The sequence below is a fragment of the Octopus sinensis genome, linkage group LG6 (assembly GCF_006345805.1).
Source record: "Octopus sinensis linkage group LG6, ASM634580v1, whole genome shotgun sequence".
NCBI classification, from domain to species: Eukaryota; Metazoa; Mollusca; class Cephalopoda; order Octopoda; family Octopodidae; genus Octopus; species Octopus sinensis.
Genome location: NC_043002.1, coordinates 78,485,977 through 78,505,154, shown reverse-complemented (window position 1 = coordinate 78,505,154; position 19,178 = coordinate 78,485,977). Strand labels below are relative to the sequence as shown.

The 19,178-nt window shown below is 38.0% G+C and overlaps 1 protein-coding gene across 2 annotated transcripts in view; it reads right to left on the bottom strand.

Moving 5' to 3' along the window:
- Nucleotides 1-15,777, bottom strand: part of LOC115213364 (N-alpha-acetyltransferase 35, NatC auxiliary subunit) — an 85,598-nt gene extending 69,821 nt beyond the window's left edge. The window contains exons 1-6 of one of the 2 annotated variants that reach the window (XM_036504063.1): nt 15,543-15,777; nt 10,011-10,148; nt 7,304-7,418; nt 5,402-5,476; nt 3,756-3,923; nt 1,590-1,700 (exon numbers count right to left, since the gene is read on the bottom strand). In XM_036504063.1, coding sequence (XP_036359956.1) covers nt 1,590-1,700; nt 3,756-3,923; nt 5,402-5,476; nt 7,304-7,418; nt 10,011-10,148; nt 15,543-15,610 — 675 coding nt within the window. In that variant the 5' untranslated portion in view covers nt 15,611-15,777. The remainder of the gene's footprint in view (nt 1-1,589; nt 1,701-3,755; nt 3,924-5,401; nt 5,477-7,303; nt 7,419-10,010; nt 10,149-15,542) is intronic. The other variant, XM_029782306.2, reaches the window with a different exon arrangement.
- Between the last annotated feature and the right edge of the window lie 3,401 nt (nt 15,778-19,178).

Genomic DNA, 19,178 nt, shown 5'->3' with positions numbered 1-19,178 from the left:
TACAAGAGTCTTGTCTTCCTACTTACTATAACTTTAGTCGTTGTCAAGTTCACTCTTAAGCCTCTTGATTTATAATTGATTTTTCATATTAGAAAAGCTTGACTGAATAGTTAAATAATACTTAAGTAATCCAGCTGTTATTGTTTGTACATCAGGATAAATTGTAAGACCTTCCAAGACCTTAGCATTTACTTTTTCCAGTCACTGTGGGTTACATTTATCATTTTCATTTGCATTGGAGCACCCTCAGATAGTAACACTGTCCTCAGATGATTAAAGACTATACACAATTCATCCTCCAATGATTAGTTTCTCTTTAAGATATGTCATCATTATTTAACATAGTTGGATGGTTCAACAGGAAATGACAAACCAGAGGGATACACTGAGCCCTAATGTCTGCTTTGGCATGGTGTCTACAGCTAGATGCTGGATGCCCTTCCTAATCCCAACCACTTCACTAAGTTTACTGTGTGCTTTTCTCATGGCATCAGCACTGGATAGGTCAGCAAGTACACACAACAGAAGACCCCCACCCTCAACTGAATGGGGGTTAGTATTGAGAGATATGAAAGTATGATAGGACAGAAGCAAGTGCCTTGCTGAAGAAGTGAATATGGTTTCCCCATCTGGGGAGAGAGAGAGAGAAGGAATAGGGGAAGAGTAAAGGCAGTTGGGTAGGAAAGTATGTGACAGATGATTAAAGATGAGGATTGAGGTTGACACAAACTTGCTCAGGCCTGAGGTTCTTATTAATTACAGTTCAGCTCTCTCAGCACTCCTACCTCTTCCTGCAACATTATAGTCATGTGTTTACACTTTAAACCACTATTGACACATGCACTGCACTTAAAAGTTTTAACTAAGGATAAATGTAAGCAAAATGAGTGGTGCTGCAGTGGCCACAGGTACCAGCATCATCATCATTTAAGCAGATGACTGCAGCATGCTTCACTGTTTGTTTCGGCAAGGTTTTTACAGCTGGATGTCCTTCCTAACACCAACCACTTTACAGAGTGGACTGAGTGCATTTTATATGGCACCAGCACTGGCAAGACCTGTTTCGACATGGGTTTTATAGCTGGATGCCTTTCTAAACACCAACCACTGCATGTACCAGCACTGGCAGGTCACCAAGTAACTTACAAGACAAAAATCGAAAGGGAGGGGGGCTTGTGCCAGGTGATGAGAGGTTAGAGTGTGACAGATGGATAGAAAAGATGTCTTGCTGTAGAGGAGATACATGGTTACCCAATCAGAAGAGATATGTGGTTACCCAATGTATACTCAGATGATTGCAAGTGACATACTGGCACCCGTGACCACAGAGGGAACAAGTTTTGTAGGTTTTAGAAAATTCATGTGTATACTCAGATTAAAAGAGGAGCCAGATGATCAGTTGCTGGAAAATCGGTGATGTACTTGTATTTTTTTGTCGGAGGACTAAACTCTTTTTTTTTAAATAAAAGAAGTCGAATGAATTGATCCCTAGAATTTTACTAGTCTTTATTTCGTCGATCTTAAGTGAGAGCACACTAAAGCAAATTTGTCTATTTCAACAAACAAATGGAAAGCAACAAAGAAATTACCTTAATGATTCTATTGACCTCTTCTTCTACTTCTTTCATCATACCAATTGCCCGAACGTCTGAAGTTTCAGCAGCCATTTTAAATCCATATGTAACAAGTTGAAAATCTTCCTGTGATTTTAAATGGACAAAATACTGAGATATAATACCAGGCATTCTAAGAATATTTAAAGAAATGTTTACTATATAACATCAAAATTCATTTAGTACTGTTAAGAGTAAATAATAGTGAACAGGGAGTGAACTCTTTTTATGTAAGAGAAAGTAGAGTTATGTACCTTATTCAGGGAGCAATACGGAATGCAGAGCTAAATGATGAGGGTACTCGGCTCACGATTGTAAGGTCGTGAGTTCGTTTCCAGCCGGCGCGTTGTGTCCTTCAGCAAAACACTTTATTTCATGTTGTTCCAGTCTACTCAGCTGGTAAAAACAAGTTGTACCTGTAATTCAAAGGGCCAGCTTTGTCACATTGTGTGTCATGCTGAATCTCCCAGAGAACTGTGAAGGGTACAAATGTCTGTGCAGTACTCAGCCACTTGCACGTTAATTTCGTAAGCAGGTTGTTCCGTTGATCAGGTCGGCTGGAACACTCATCGTCGTAATCGACGGAGTGCCAGTAAAGTAAGGGAGTACTATACAGCACTGGTTTTGGCCACTGGGTTCCCAAATCATACTGGAACACTGCCTTCAACATCGATCCAAACATTTATTTCAATCCGATATTTTAACAATATTTATCAAATCATTGAATCCCGTTTTTGACATAGACGAAGGCAACTCAATACACCAATTTACACAAGCATATATAAAACACACACACGTACCAGGCTTCTGCATAGTTTCTGCCCACTAAGTTCCACTCACAAAGCACTGGTCGATACAAGGGTAAACAACCATAGAGTAGGATCAAACTCAGACTGTGTTATTGTGAAGTGAGCTCCATAACCACATGGCTACGCCTACACCTTGTTTACATCTTAATAAATAATCTACTGCTATTATGGTTGGCATTTTCAGAAGGAGGTAAGCAGATTAAATAAGATAATAAGTCTACATAATTATTCATTTTATCTATAGTCTAGCACCTTAACATCACCCATTATGCAACTTCTAATACTTAATTACTTTTATATAAAAGGTATCGCTAATTAATATTGCAACAAAATGGTTTCATATGTATGTCAAACAAATATCAAATTAATTATTGCAATGGCTTTCTTTTTAATTAAAAGAAGTAGAATTGAATAAATGCAGTTCATTAGATATCATGTAAATAAATCAAGAGCTTTATAGAATTAATAAGCTATGAAGTATTTAAAAAAATAGATATGTTACACTCAGGCAGCAATCCTCCAACCCATGGGTTTGTTTGGATAACTGTTGCTGGTGAGGGTTTTACAAGATTGGAGTGCAAATCCTACTTCAGCTTCTTTTAGTTGCCTTTTACGGCACACAGAGGAAACGTTGGGTCTATTCTTCAACATGCTGGTCCACACACAGTACATAAGCAGAATAAGAAAGGAGAAAATTGTAAGAGAGGGGAGGGAATGAGATAACTGTGCCCTCGGCAAGTAAGAGACAGTCAAAGTTATTTTGAAACTCATCTTACTTCTATAAGTAAAATCTTACACTGCTAAGCATTTTGTCCAGCATTTAATAATTCTGCCAGCACACCATCTTAAATAAGTTGTATCCAGTTGTAAAATTTTTGTATCAAGAATTAATAGGAAATATCCTTTGCAAACATAAAAGTGGGGAGAGGGGATCAACAACTTTGAAGGACAAAAAGAGAACATATGACCATGTATTGGACAAGTGACTATTATGTCAAAGACTTCAAAGTCTTTTAGCAGATATGAACTGTCTTTACATGCAAGAAACAAAGAGAAAGAAAAGTTGGCCATTTCCCCAACACCTACTTCTACAGGTACATTTAACACAAATATATTCTAAAAGAACTTCATTCAAACAAGAGTTAAGACTGTTTTCTTGCAAATGTTTAAACAAATTCTTGCCTTAAATATAAAAAATGAGTTAACATGATTATAATTCTTTAAATTATTAGACTCATTTCTAAGAATGGAATACATTTTCACATGTAAATCATAAAAAATGCTTAATCTCCGAAGATGAAGTTTGAAAAAAATCACAATCTCAAATTCTTACCTCTTCAAATGCCCCAGCTCTGTTGACTCTGTCTCGAATTATATCAACAGTTTTCAGAATACAAATACAGAATGCTTTCAAATATCTGTCCTCAATAATGTAGGGATTGTGCAGATAAAGGTTAGTAAATACTGTCTGAGCAAGAGAATGTCCTTCTAACCATGTAACCTAAAAAGAGATAAAACAATAGCAGAAGTTAACTAATCATTGTTAACATGTACTCATCACTGAGCATAAAGCCACCTTCCTCAGTACTACACCTCAGAGTTGAGAGGGATCTTGTCTAGCACACACACACACAACTGTGTAGATAAAAAGTTTGCTTTCCAATCACATGGTAGTACCACTGTATGACACCTTGGGGCAAATGCCTTCCACTACAGCCCCAAGTTGATCAAAGCCTGTGAGTTGATTTGGTACATGGAAACTGAAAGAAACCCATTTTATTTGTGTGTGAGTGTTTGTCTCCACACCTTGACATCACATGATAGTTGGAAACAAGTGAGTGTTGGCCACAGGAAGAGCTTATGACAGTAAAAAAATTACCACACTGAGTAATATTTCCCACAGCCAGATACACAATCCACAGAAGACTGGAAATGAACAGCATTGTATAATGATGATACTTGTTTACAATTATCACATGATGTCAAGACAAGAGTAGAGAAAAAAAAAAATATATATATATATATATATTATATATATATATATACACACACACACAGAAACATGTACGTTGCACAAAGTTGTAAGGTGATACAGAAGCACTCAGCTATGAATGCATTGCATCTTATAGCAGAAACAACTGTAAGCTATTAAAGTCCATTACATAACTTCTTGTTTGCTTGTCATTTATATAATTTATTACACTCTGTACATGACAAATGCATTCTCTGAAGCATATCTATATTGAGTTCTAACACCAGGTTATTAGCATCACTTTTGCTTATAAAATTTTATGCACCATGTGCTGTTTTTGGCGCAAAACAAAACCAATTGCTCAGTCAGAGTTTAACGGTTATGGATTATGACCCGGTAAGCCACACTGAGGAGGCTCAGGGTTTAAATACCCAAAAGCCGAAACCTGGTTTGTGGATATCCCTAATTGCATATTTATTTGTGCTGTTAAATGTTTTAATCCTTTCTGTTTTCCTTGCATACTGTTTTTCTCTGTTATCTTGGTGCGGTATGGTGGATAAATTTAAGACTTTAGCTCTTATTTCTAGCAGGTGGATGCTTGTTAAGCATCCTTACACTTCGTATAAATTTATAATTCATAGCTACTTAATGCTATTGCGCCTGCGATCCACCTATGTCACTGCTGGTGATATCATCAATTTTAAAATTTATCCACAGATGATATGAACAGTAGTGACATCTGATATTAAATCTCATTGTTTGAGTGTTTTGCTTATATATATATATATTATATATATATATATTATATATATATATATAATATATATATATATAATATATATATATATATATATATATGTAATCACCATCTGCATCTTCTGACATTCCAAAACAGATTGGGTTGCAACATTCCCCTAATGCCACACTCACACTACATACTTATTTACCAAACATTGTTCACAAACTTATGTATAGATCATTGAAAATAATGTCACTAAAATACTTACCAGACAGGCCAAAGTAGCATCCATGATACCAATTAATTTTGGAAACTTGAGATCTTTTATTGACACAATACTAGCCTGAAGAATAATAAGAAAAAAATGCAATCAGTAGTTATAAATAACTTCTATTTTATAAATTTTATATGTAATTTTTTTATACTGTTATTTCTTCACATTGGTGGTGAAATTGTTACATAATACTATTATTCCTAGTACAGGATATTAGTATTAGTGTTGCATGCTGATCTTTATGCTGCCATTTTTACATAGTTTTTTTTTTATTAAACTCATAAGAAATATTCTTCATATTTTTATCCATTCATGACCATATATCTAAAAAATATTTTGATTAATTTTGAAAATACTCAAGAATTTGGAGGAATTTATTGAAATAATCAACTTCAATATTAAATTGATGTTTAGAATATAACTGATAAAAAAAATTCTTACATAGAATTATAATGCATTATTTGAATTGAAATATGAGCACCTTATAACAGTAAGATTTGTATCAAGAGAACCAGGAACGATCTCAGGTAAATTGGTTATCAAATGGATGATAATTATAGTGAATAAATTCCAGATACATCATCATCATCATCGTTTAACATCCGCTTTCCATGCTAGCATGGGTTGGACGATTTTGACTGAGGGCTGGCGAGCCAGATGACTGCACCAGGCTCCAGTCTTGATCTGGCAGAGTTTCTACAGCTGGATGCCCTCCCTAATGCCAACCACTCCGAGAGAGTAGTGGGTGCTTTTTACGTGCCACTGGCACGGGGGCCAGTCAGGCGGTACTGGCAATGACCTCGCTCGAATCTTTTTACACATGCCAGTGAAGCAACGTTGGTAACGATCACGCTCGATACATGATTACAATACTAATTCAGAAGTTATCAGTTCAAACTCTGCTTACGGCATTTTGCCGACCTTAAGTTTTTCATTATCTTTTTTTTTTACTTTTTGGAATGTTCTCATAACTTTGACTATTAACTATTAGCAATATATTCTGAGGCAGAATAACAGCTGGTTAAGTCACTAGATTGTTGATCATTGACCACAAAGTCAAAGTTTCATATCCCATCATTTCTACTGCACTATGCCTCGGATCAAAGCACTTTAACTCTTTAGCATTCAGATAACACCAGCAACAAAATAAAAATCAAATGGAAATTTTAGTTAAGATACCCATGCCAGTGGCACACAAAAAAACACCATCCAAACAAGGTTGATGCCAGTGCCGCTTGACTGGCGTCCGTGTCAGTGACACATAAAAAGCACCAACTGATCGTGGCTGTTTGCCAGCCTCCTCTGGCCCCTATGCCGGTGGCACATAAAAAGCACCCACAACACTCACGGAGTGGTTGGCGTTAGGAAGGGCATCCAGTTGTAGAAACACTGCCAAATCAGACAGGAGCCTGGCACAGCCTCCTGGCTTCCCAGACCCCAGTCGAACCGTCCAACCCATGCCAGCATGGAAAACGGACGTTAAACGATGATGATGATGACTACTCTATCATTTAAACAGTTTATTTATTACATTGTTTTGAATTAAACATGCATTGTCTTGTACCTTCAAGATTTCAATGACATGCTTGCATATTTTTAGAATGATATTGTAGCCTTGGTGTAAAAGGCAGGATCTGATCAGTTTGAAAATAAGTAGAATATTTGGGTAGGAATGACCAGTTTAAATGCTGAAGGGTTGAACTCAGAAATCCAAACACAAATCTTGGTCGTTGTGCTTTATGACCAAGAAACATAACTCTATTTGAATTAACCTGCCTGCTCTTCCTAAGAAGAGAATTCATTCCAACTCCACAACAAGGAACAATGAGTAGAGCATCCATTGCTCTATCCCCAGGCAATTATTCAACTGAGCAAAATCATTAGTGAATCATTTACCTTTATAGATTGCTCAAAATTTAACACTTTTCTCTTGGTTTGATTACAAAGCATACCAGCATCCATTTTGGGGTCCATCATTTCAATTGCTGACATTGCTTCAAAGAGGGTAAATCTGTAACAAAGAAAAGCTTATAATAATAATAATAATGATGATGATGATGGTTTCAAGTTTTGACATAAAGCCAGTAATTATGAAGGAGAGTGTAAGCCAATTACATCGATCCCAGAGTTCAACTGGTGTTTATTTTATCGACCCCAAAATTAAAAAGGCCAAAATCAACCTTGGCAAAATTTGAACTCAAAATGTAAATAGAGACGAAATACTGCTAAGCATTTTGTCTAGTGTGCTGACAAGTCTGCCAACTCAGTACCATAATAATAATAATAATAATAATAATAAAAATCTCAATCCTTTTTAAGATAGGTACAAGGCCTAAAATTTTGTGAGATGCTAAGTCAATTAAATCGACCCCCAGTACTTGACTGATACATATTTCACTGACCCTAAAAAGATGAATGGCAAAGTCAACATTGGCAGAATTTGAACTCAGAACACAAAACCAGAAGAAATATCGCTCAGCATTTCGTCTAGCATGATAATGATTCTGCCAGCTTGCTCTCTTAATATAACAATAATAATGATTCCAAGTTTTTGGCCCTTTCAGGGTAAGTCAATTACATCAACCCCAATGCTCAACGAGTACTCATTTTATTGACCTCTAAAAGGATGAGAGGCAAAGTTGTCCATGGCAGAATTTGAACTCAGAATGTGAAGACAAACAAAATTCCACTAAGCATTTTACCTGATGTGCTTACGATTTTGTCACCTTGCTGTCTTGACGACGACAAAAAAAAACAACAAGGGTACTCAGGGAGCGCAAACCTCTGCCAAGGCAACACCAACGTCCTCTCAACGATTAGCCAGAGATGATTATTAAAATGAGAGTATCTTAAATAAATTCAACTGCTCTCACAAATGAGAATACTAAAAATGAACCCAACTGCTCTCCAAAATTAAGTAAAAAAAACGGAAAAATAATCCAGAATCCTTGTCCGGTACCAGATCAATCCCAAAATCTAATCAGTTTGAGGCCAAACATCCCTGAAAATTTCATCCAGGTCCATTCAGAAGTTCTTGAGATATCTTGTCCATGGACAAACAAACACGACTGAAAACAATACCTTTGCCTTCGCTAAGGTGGGGGTGATAATAATAATAATGAATCTAGAGATTTGCTGTATCCATCAGCAAGGTACTTTGTTTTACATTGCATCAGTTTACTCAGCTGAAAATCAAGTTCCAGCCAAGTACTGGCACAGCCCTCTCTCTTCTTCCACATGTCACATCTTTGATGTTCCAATGAATCGAGGGTGTAAGAGCTGAGAGGACGTCTATGTCGACTCACAAGTACGCAGATACTTTTAAAACAATTAGCAAAAGCATGATACATGCTCCCAAGTCATACTTGCTCGTGAGTGATAGGTAAGTTTTTATAGATGCACACACACACACACATATATATATATATACTCTTTTACTTGTTTCAGTCATTTGACTGCGGCCATGCTGGAGCACCGCCTTTAGTTGAGCAAATCAATCCCAGGACTTATTCTTTGTAAGCCTAGTACTTATTCCATTGGTCTCGTTTGCCAAACCGCTAAGTTACGGGGACACCAGCATTGGTTGTCAAGCGATGTTGGGGGGAACAGACACAGACACACATATATATACATATATACGACGGGCTTCTTTCAGTTTCCGTCTACCAAATCCACTCACAAGGCTTTGGCCAGCCCGAGGCTATAGTAGAAGACACTTGCCCAAGGTGCTGTGCAGTGGGACTGAACCCGGAACCATGTGGTTAGTAAGCAAGCTACTTACCACACAGCCACTCCTGCACTGAAAGAAGTATGTTTTATATGATAAGTATGATATATATATCATCATCCTGATAATGTCTATCTTCCATGCTAGCATGTGTTAGACAGTTTGGCAGGATCTAGAAAGCAGGCGGACTGCACCAAGCTTTAATGTGTGCTTTAGCACACGGTTTGTATGGCTGGATGCCCTTCCTAATGCCAACCACTTTACAGAATGTACTAGGTGTTTTATATATATATATAAAATTTATGTGAGCAACTGGGCACAATATAAATCGTATACGCATAATTTAGTCACCACTAATTATGACTGTATGTGCTATAAGTACATATATTGCTAGAATAAGAGTCAAACCACTATGTGTGTGTGTGCATTTGTTTTTATGTCAGTTTTTCCATGCTAGCATGGGTTAGAGAAATATATTATTGAGATACTGTTTTACACTTGGATGCCCTGCCTAAGTAAAGGATGCTTTATTTTGAAGGGCACAATACCAGCAGATGATATGTTGACAAAGGGAATGACAACATTGCCACTTGTACCTCAGAGATTTTCAGAGAAGCACAAATGTAAACAAACACACATGCACACACACATACATATATTCATGACAGGCTTCTTTCAGTTTCCATCAACCATGTCCACTCCCAAGGCTTAGGTCTGCTCAGAGCTAAAGTAAAAAGCATTTTCCCAAAGTGCTGCACAGTAGGACTAAACCTGAAATCATATATTTGGGAAGTAAAGTTTTCAACTGCATAACCATCTCACACGATCACAAACACACATGCTTACAAATATATATATATATATAAATATACTCACGAAGAATCTCTAAGTAATTCGCCAAGGTGTAGCTCAGAACATGCTTGGGAAAATTCATCTGTAATATCAACCCACTGGTAGACAAGTCTTGTAGGTTGTTGGATTTGTTCAGTAACCTCTGGTACCATCTCATTTTCACTGAAAATATTTATTTTAAATTATATATAAAAAATTTTAGTAATTTTTTAAAATCAAATTATAGCTAGTTCTTTAGTATCAGGCTGTTAATTTCCTCAAAAAATGCATTCTATTTTATTCTATAAACTTTTCTCGGGTGAAAATGTTCAATTGATCAATTCACAACTGAATCTAAATCTTTTAAAAGTGTAAAAATCGTTTATCAGTTTATATGTCCAATTTCATGGGGAGATGGGGTAGCTAAGTTCCAATTTAGGTTCAAAATTTGATTCTCATTTAAAAACATACTTCTTTCAGTCAAGCTTTCCCCCCATTGATCCTGGCTTTAGAAAATATTTGTTTTATCAATTTACAATTTCAAAATAAAATAACTAAAAACAAAAAAAAAAATAGCAAATCAAAATTTACATAGGTTGTTTGTTGATAGTTTAATTTCTATAAAAGACAATGCATCATCATCATCCTTTTAACATCCACTTTTCCATGCTGGCATCGTGGGTCAGATAGAATTTGTTGAGGTGGATTTTCTACAGCCGGATGCCCTTCCTGTCACCAACCTTTACCTGTTTTCAAGTAAGGTAATATTTCTCCATGACCAGATATGTTTTCACAGAAGATTGGAAATGAAGGACACCACTTACATGATGGTGATACTCATTTACAACTATCAGGGCAAGGAGATAACAGCACACATACATTCATACATATATACATGATGGACTTCTTTCAGCCACTGCCCACCAAATCCATTCACATGGCCATAGTTGGCCAGAAGCTATTGTAGGAGACACTTGCCCAAGGTACCACGAGTGGAACTGCACCTGGAACCATGTGGATGGGGAACAAACCATCCAACATACAGTCACTTCTGCATATCAGTATGTTGAAAATGTAATTTTAATTTAATTATTAATAAAGTGTTCAATGTGTCATTCAACAGCAGTTCATTTTTATACAGATTCAGAAAAGTTAGAACTCTTTTGAAGAAGTGTCTTTATATAATCCTCATCATTTAACATCCTACGTATGGTTTCTATGGCTAGATACCCTTCCTAATGCCAAACATTTTACAGATACACGGGATGTATTTTTCATGCCACAAACATGTGTGTGTGTATATGTGTGTGTGTATATATATATATATATATATGTGTGTGTGTGTGTGTGTTTGTATATATATATATATATAGTCAGTACCGCTTGTGGTACCAGTGCCGGTGGCACACAAGAATCCATCCGAACGTGGCCGTAGTCAGTACCGCATCACTGGCCATCGTGCTGTGGGCACATAACAAACACCATCGGTCGTGGCCGTTCGCCAGCCTCATCTAGCACCTGTGTCGGTGGCACATAAAAAGTAGTCAGTACCGCTTGTGGTACCAGTGCCGGTGGCACACAAGAATCCATCCGAACATGGCCGTAGCCAGTTCCGCATCACTGGCCATCGTGCTGGGGCACGTAACAAACACCATCCGGTCGTGGCCGTTCGCCAGCCTCATCTAGCACCTGTGTCGGTGGCACATAAAAACACCATCCGAAGACCCGGCAAGACTAGTCAGGCCATAAACCATGGCCCCTACCTGGGATGTAGTCAGTCCACCTGTGCATACCTTCCTCCTTGTGATACTTGTGAAGGCCTGTTGAGGCAAGTGAAAATCAAAATCAAATCAAAATCAAAACAAATCAAAATAGATGAACATCAATGGAATTTGTATCTTGTGGTACCAGTGCCGGTGGCACACAAGAGAAAACCATCCGAAAGTGGCCGTAGCCAGTACCGCATCGATGGCCTCCGTGCTGTGGGCACATGACAAACACCATCCGATCGTGGCCGTTCGCCAGCCTCATCTAGCACCTGTGTCGGTGGCACATAAAAACACCATCCGAAGACCCGGCAAGACTAGTCGGGCCATAACCCATGGCCCCTACCTGGGACGTAGTCAGTCCACCTGTGCATACCTTCCTTCTTGTGACACTTGTGAAGACCTGTTGAGGCAAGAGAAAATCAAAATCAAAACAAATCAAAATAGATGAACATCAATGGAATCTGTATCTATGTGGTACCAGTGCCGGTGGCACACACTCTGTGGTACCAGTGCCGGTGGCACACAAGAGAACCATCCGAACGTGGCCGTAGCCAGTTCCGCATCGACCGGCCTCCGTGCTGTGGGCACGTAACAAACACCATCCGATCATGGCCGTTCGCCAGCCTCATCTGGCACCTGTGTCGGTGGCACATAAAAAACACCTTCCGAAGACCCGGCAAGACTAGTCAGTCCACCTGTGCATACCTTCCTTCTTGTGACACTTGTGAAGATCGGTTGAGGCAAGTGAAAATCAAAATCAAATCAATCAAATCAAATCAAAATAGACAAAATAGATGAACATCAATGGAATTTGTATCTTGTGGTACCAGTGCCTGTGGCACACAAGAAATCCGTCAGTGCGGTGGGCACATGACAAACACCATCCGATCGTGGCCGTTCGCCAGCCTCATCTAGCACCTGTGTCGGTGGCACATAAAAACACCATCCGAAGACCTGGCAAGACTAGTCAGGCCATAACCCATGGCCCCTACCAGGGACGTAGTCAGTCCACCTGTGCATACCTTCCTTCTTGTGACACTTGTGAAGACCTGTTGAGGCAAGTGAAAATCAAAACAAATCAAAATAGATGAACATCAATGGAATTTGTATCCTTGTGGTACCAGTGCCGGTGGCACGTGGCACACAAGAAAACCATCCGAACATGGCCGTAGCCAGTACCGCATCGACTGGCCTCCGTGCTGTGGGCACGTAACAAGCACCATCCGATCGTGGCCGTTTGCCAGCCTCATCTGGCACCTGTGTCGGTGGCACATAAAAACACCATCCGAGCGTGGCCGTCTGCCAGCCTCGTCTGGCACCTGTGTCGGTGGCACATAAAAACACCATCCGAGCGTGGCCGTTTGCCAGCCTCGTCTGGCACCTGTGTCGGTGGCACATAAAATCACCCACTACACTCTCGGAGTGGTTGGCGTTAGGAAGGGCATCCAGCTGTAGAAACACTGCCAGATCTGACTGGACTGGTGCAGCTTTCGGGCTCCCCAGACCCCAGTTGAACCGTCCAACCCATGCTAGCATGGAAAGCGGACGTTAAATGATGATGATGATGATGATGATATATATATATATATATATATAGCCTTGCTATTTGAGGCAGTTATAGTTCTTAATATTTATTAGAAATTTAAATATATAGAGATTAAGCATAATATAAAATACATTGCATCATTTTATTTCGAATATATGTATTGTCTAAGTTATCATATGTACATATACAGTATAGCTCATATGTGTGAAATGAACTATATTTATATGTATATATAGATATATATCATATTTAACATCTGTTTTTTCATGCTGACAAGAGCTGGCAGTGTTCATATGTATTTTTATAACATAACTCCTTCTTTCAATATTCTCCAAATTAGAGTTAATTTACTAAAACGGTAATTGTAATTTATTTTCAGACTGCTGATACGTTTATTAAAGATCTTCTGTAACTGCAATCTAAATCTCTATTATTTTATACAGATATATTGGCTAGCTTCACCATATAATGTTGGTTCATTCATGATAACATCTATGCCATAAGATATTTATACAAATCCTACAGTTCTCTAAACCCCAAATGTTTTATCAATTTGGCTGTATCCAGTTTGTCTTTGATACACTGCAGAGGTAATGCTAGTGCCACAATCATTCAGCATCATAGAAATTTTATACAGAATGTTAAACCATTTCTCTTTGAGAAAGACTGTAGCTGATGCTGGGAGTGAAAACAACAGAGCAAACTGTCAAAAAGGCAGAACCAACAGCACCATATTCAGGGCTTCTTCGAAACTATTTCAGAAAGACATCAAATCAAAGTTAGATTCCAATGTCCCTTTTAAAAAGGAACTCAAAGTTCCAGTCAAAATAAAATTACACTTATCTTAGCGTTTGATTTCGACACATGGAATGACTAAGGATATAAACTAGAGTTTGATGGGTAATAAAAATCATATATGGAATAGAAACGGTAGTAGCCAAAATATACTAAAATGGGACAGTAGACTTAATTCAGATGCTAAATAAACCCAACAAAAACCATTCAAAAATTCTATTGCAACCAAAAACTTTTGTATTATTCTATTCATTTGAGTTTTATCCTTCAAATATTTTGTTGAATCAGGAAACTAAGCTTTTAACTAATTAACTGTTTATAACGTAGACATAAAACTAGACACTTAGGTAAGAGAACAGTCGATTATATCGTCTTTAGTACATGGCTAGTATTTTATTTATCAAGCCCAGAAGGATGAAAGGCAAAGTTGATTTGGGCAGAAGTTGAACTCAGAACATAAAAAGCCAGAACAAATGCCACCAAGCATTTTAATCAACGCCGATTTTGCAAATACATTACCCTGAACACACATGCACCTTCATCCGAAAGTTGAAATCTGTACAAAAGAAATCCTATATGATTTACTCTCTACCCTTGTAATCAAGGATCATTCGGAAAGAAGACTGCCTCATTCATGTGTAGATATATTGAACAAACAATCGTCCAAAGAGACTAAGAACCAAGATCCATATTTATTTTTTATGTTAAGTAAAATTATAAATGCATAATTTGTAAACAAACTATGAAATAATTCCAACAGAATGTTACTAAAGGCCGCTTCAAATCTTCATATATAAATGATATTAAAGGTTGCTTTAATTATAAATTTAAAATAATTATGTATATATATATATCATAGTGTTAAAACAGAAAGGAAGATAGTCTTGCCGCAATATTCAGACAGAACGAAAGTATTTTCAACGAGTGGTGAAGCAATTTCGAATACCTACGATTATAAGAGATTAGAACTTGTTTGATTTTTAGACGTTATTTATTCTCACGCGTATTTTAGTCTCTACATCTGAATATTTCGTTTTCCTTAAACTATAAACGTTTATATTATATGGCTAGCGCAGAAATCTAAACAAAATATATTTTGAACTAAAATTCACCGTTTCTTCCTTAAAACGGTTAAATTATAACGGACCTTGATCCGCAAGTATATGATTTTCAAATCTTTCAATATGAAATACCATTGTTGAATATTGACTCGTAAGGTTAAAAATAAACTATAAGCAGAACAAAACACAAGGAAAATAAAATTACAACTGTTTGAACATAGGATACGCATGTTCGCTTTTGAAACTAAACATTCTGAACAGGACTCGAATCACACCAGCTATAGAAGATACAGTTTGGGTTTCCAGATAATAATTCAAACGCGAAAAAGATCTACTTGTAATAGAGAAAAATGTATTTCATTGCTCCTGGTCAAGACAGAATAGGAAGCAACTAAGATACACTTACACGATGCCATCTTCTGCTTGGACTGCCATTTTATCAACAGCGTAGTCTGCGTAATACAATTTTTCCATTGGATAAAATAGTTTCTATTTTTCACGCTTAAATTTTCTAGATAAAGATAGAAAATATCGTTTCTCAATAAAATTATATTTAAAAATGTTAAATTTCAGTCATTTTCAAAATTTCTGACTTATAAAAACCAGCGTTGAACCGAGAACTTCTAACCGGTGATTGCTAAACAAATGTTCCAAATAACAAGGATGAGCGGGATAAGTTACGCTAGAAAAGAAACTTTAACAATGATAAAAGTTGATTTATTTGAATTGTATGTTATGTGGATGAATGTTTAATTTGAAGTGAGGAGCTTGTTTTATTTATGTTTGAGTGGGTCTTTTGGCTGTTTTTATAAAATTATTTACATTCAAAACTATTACGCGTTACACAAAAGTATAAAAAATCCCAAACAATGTAAAATAAACGGTCAAAAATAAACGAGCAAAAAAAAAGAAAAAATAGTGTAATAGGTGTATAACACGTAAACGAATATGAAGAAAAATGTGCGCTCGCGAACGGGGGGTGGGGGAGAGGACTCGGAAAATTCACATCGTCAGACCATGACCTTTAAACTAGTGTTTACCCGAGCGAAAAAAATTTTTTAATAGTGTAATAGGTGTAAAATAAGTTGCTGTAAACGAATGTGAAAAAAGAGAATGCGCGCTTGCGAAAGGGGGGAGAGAGGACTCGGAAAGTTTACATCTTGAATGTTCCGAGTTGTCTCACCACAGCAAAAAAAAAGAAAAGAAAAGAAAAATAGTGTTATTGATGTAAAACAACTTGCTGTAAACGAATATGAAAAAGAAGCGCGCTCGCGAACGGGGGTCGGGGAGAGGACTCGGAAAATTCATATCGTCAGACCATGCCCTTTAAACTCTAATGTTTGACCCGCCCAAAGCTGTACAACAATATGTAGTAAACGAATAAAAAAATGTAGCTAGACCTTGTAGAAAAAGCAGCCAAATCTCCCTCAAAACACCATTCTGTCTTAATCCAACAATTCTGCCTATTATGTAGATTGAATGATAAACTCTAACTAAAGATAAAGATTATTAACCCCCAACTTTTAGACATTTTAATAGCAATAATTTTTTTTCTTTTTTGCTTAATTAAAATGGGGGCCTTTTCCTTGTAGTTTTCCATGTCAGCTGTAAAGGTGAAGAGGGTTAACTTGGACAGTGTTAAGTAGTGGAGATGTTTAGTGATTGTATGTGGTTGTTACTTTTCACCAGCATCAGTCGCTCGCTCCAGCGCTATCTGTTTTTGATGCTGGTCAATTTGGCAGGTAAGTTGTTACACACTCCTGACTGGATTCCAACTTCCGTGGTCACCACCCTGCTGTCTATATCGACCGACACCCTTTTCAGGGATCTAATGGCAAAGAGTAGGGCACCTTAGCCGGACATTCGGTTCAACCCACATCAGTTCGACTTACCAAAAGTGGCCCACTTGGCACCATGCATTCGTCACATCACAATCATTGTGATATACAGCCGCCTCTGATCAGGAGAGGAGCAGCCCATTTTGCCCATTCCAAGTTCATGAGTAGATCGAAGCAGTCAACATCCCCGGGGCCTCCAGTCATTCACTTTATCAGACGGAATTGCATGTCGTTCTCATGCTGGCACCAGCTATTCTGAGGGAAACTTTGGAGGGAACCAGCTACTAGATGGCTTGATTGGTCTTTCACCCCTACACCTGGTTCCGATGATCGATTTGCACATCAGAGGCGCTTTGGACTTCCACCAGAGTTTCCTCTGGCTTCGTACTGACTGGACATGGATCGCCATTTTTCGGGTCCCTGACCGTGTGTTACACCTAGCAGTGAAACAGGGGTGCAAACATGCAGACCGGACCCAGGAGCAATGCTTTGAGGTGCTGCACGCACCTCAACAACAGCTCCTGGAGGCACAGGCGCTGGCAACTCGAGCAACGATGTATCACATTCTCGCTTTCGCTGTGCTGTCGGAGTTCGCGAAGTGAAAGGCTCCAACGACTTGCAGTCGACTGGGACTCCTCGGTCTATGTTTCAAGAAGGGTCGGGTAGGTTGCCAATGCTCATCTCTCACCTGTGGCGTTTATTTATGCCAGTAGCATTCTGGTGGTGATGAAGTTGTTGAAGGTATGTTTTGGCATCATCTTGATATCTTTCTTTATCCTTCTAGCTGTCTGCTTTCTTATAAATACAACAAAATTCATGTCCTGGCAAACAACATTGGGAATGGCAATTCATAATCACTGTCTCCTTTCCTCTTACCATTTCTCTCATCTTCTATTTCACAATGTTGCTCTATCAAAGCAATAATGATCAGCTAAAGCACATTCATTCATTTTATTGAATTTGGTACATAACCTTTTTCATTTGTAAATTGCATCAATTTCCATAAATGCAACAGCATGCATTTCACTAAGCAAATATGAAACATTTCACTGCTACCATGCATTAAAATTTACCAATGTTTTTTGCTTCTTTCTTAATGCGGGCCTGCAGACCTACCAATTTACCTATAACCATTCCTACTCTCACATGCAGCATCAACGGCAGCTTCTGCCCCACGAGCACCACTAAACAAAGCTAAGCAATTCATCCAATTGCTCTTTCATTAACCCTTTCCCTATCCAATCTATACAACAGAGCAGCCATGCATTGACAAACAACGCCCAGAATTCATGTCCACACAAACGACAACATTCCCAATGCAATTCACAACCACTTTTTCTGTTGCTCTTACCATTTCTCTCACCTTACCTTTCACAACTGTTTCCATTTTCATTTTAATGTCATAACACTAACATCATCTTATTTTCCACATTTACCTTTCTACTACTAGTTCATTATTACCGCAGCAGCTGCAAGTTTGCAACTTATCTACACTTACATACTAACCCTTCAATTAATATTTAATACTTAACAGTGTATCTCACTGCATTTCATCATGCTTATTTTAGATCATTCCCCGAAAAACCGTGAAAAACTGGACCAAAAACTGCAAAAGCTGCAAGATCATCAGCATGAAAAGCAAATGAATCGTTAGTGGAAACTGACATTAGATGATCACAAAATGCTGAACGTACAGCCACTTCAGGAGCACTCCAAACAGATGACCAGTGTACAGTTCGACTAACTGTTGATCCTGCATCAACTGCTGCTGCATGAGCTACAGAGATTGAACACCAGTGTAAAGTTCGATGAACTGCTGATGCTGCACAACGAACACCAGTGTAAACATCAACAAACTGCTAATGCTGCATCAGCTACTGCTGTACGAGCTGCAGAGAACAAAAACAAATGCACTACATACATACCTGGTCAGGAATGCTGCCAACATGGCTGCTGTGTGAGCTTCCCACACTTTACAACAGAGATCTACTATGCTGCAGACTTCTGTTCACAAGGAGCTAATAGACAAAGATTTTCAACGCCATGCAGCTCACGATGGTCATTAAAGGCTTTCGACTACAATCCTAAGCTTCATTATGATTGCCCCCCAGATAAGAACATTGGAGATATGTCCATCACTTGCTCTTTCTGCAATGCTAAGAAGTGGTCAACAGTATGTGTTGTGCTAATGGAAAAGATAACCC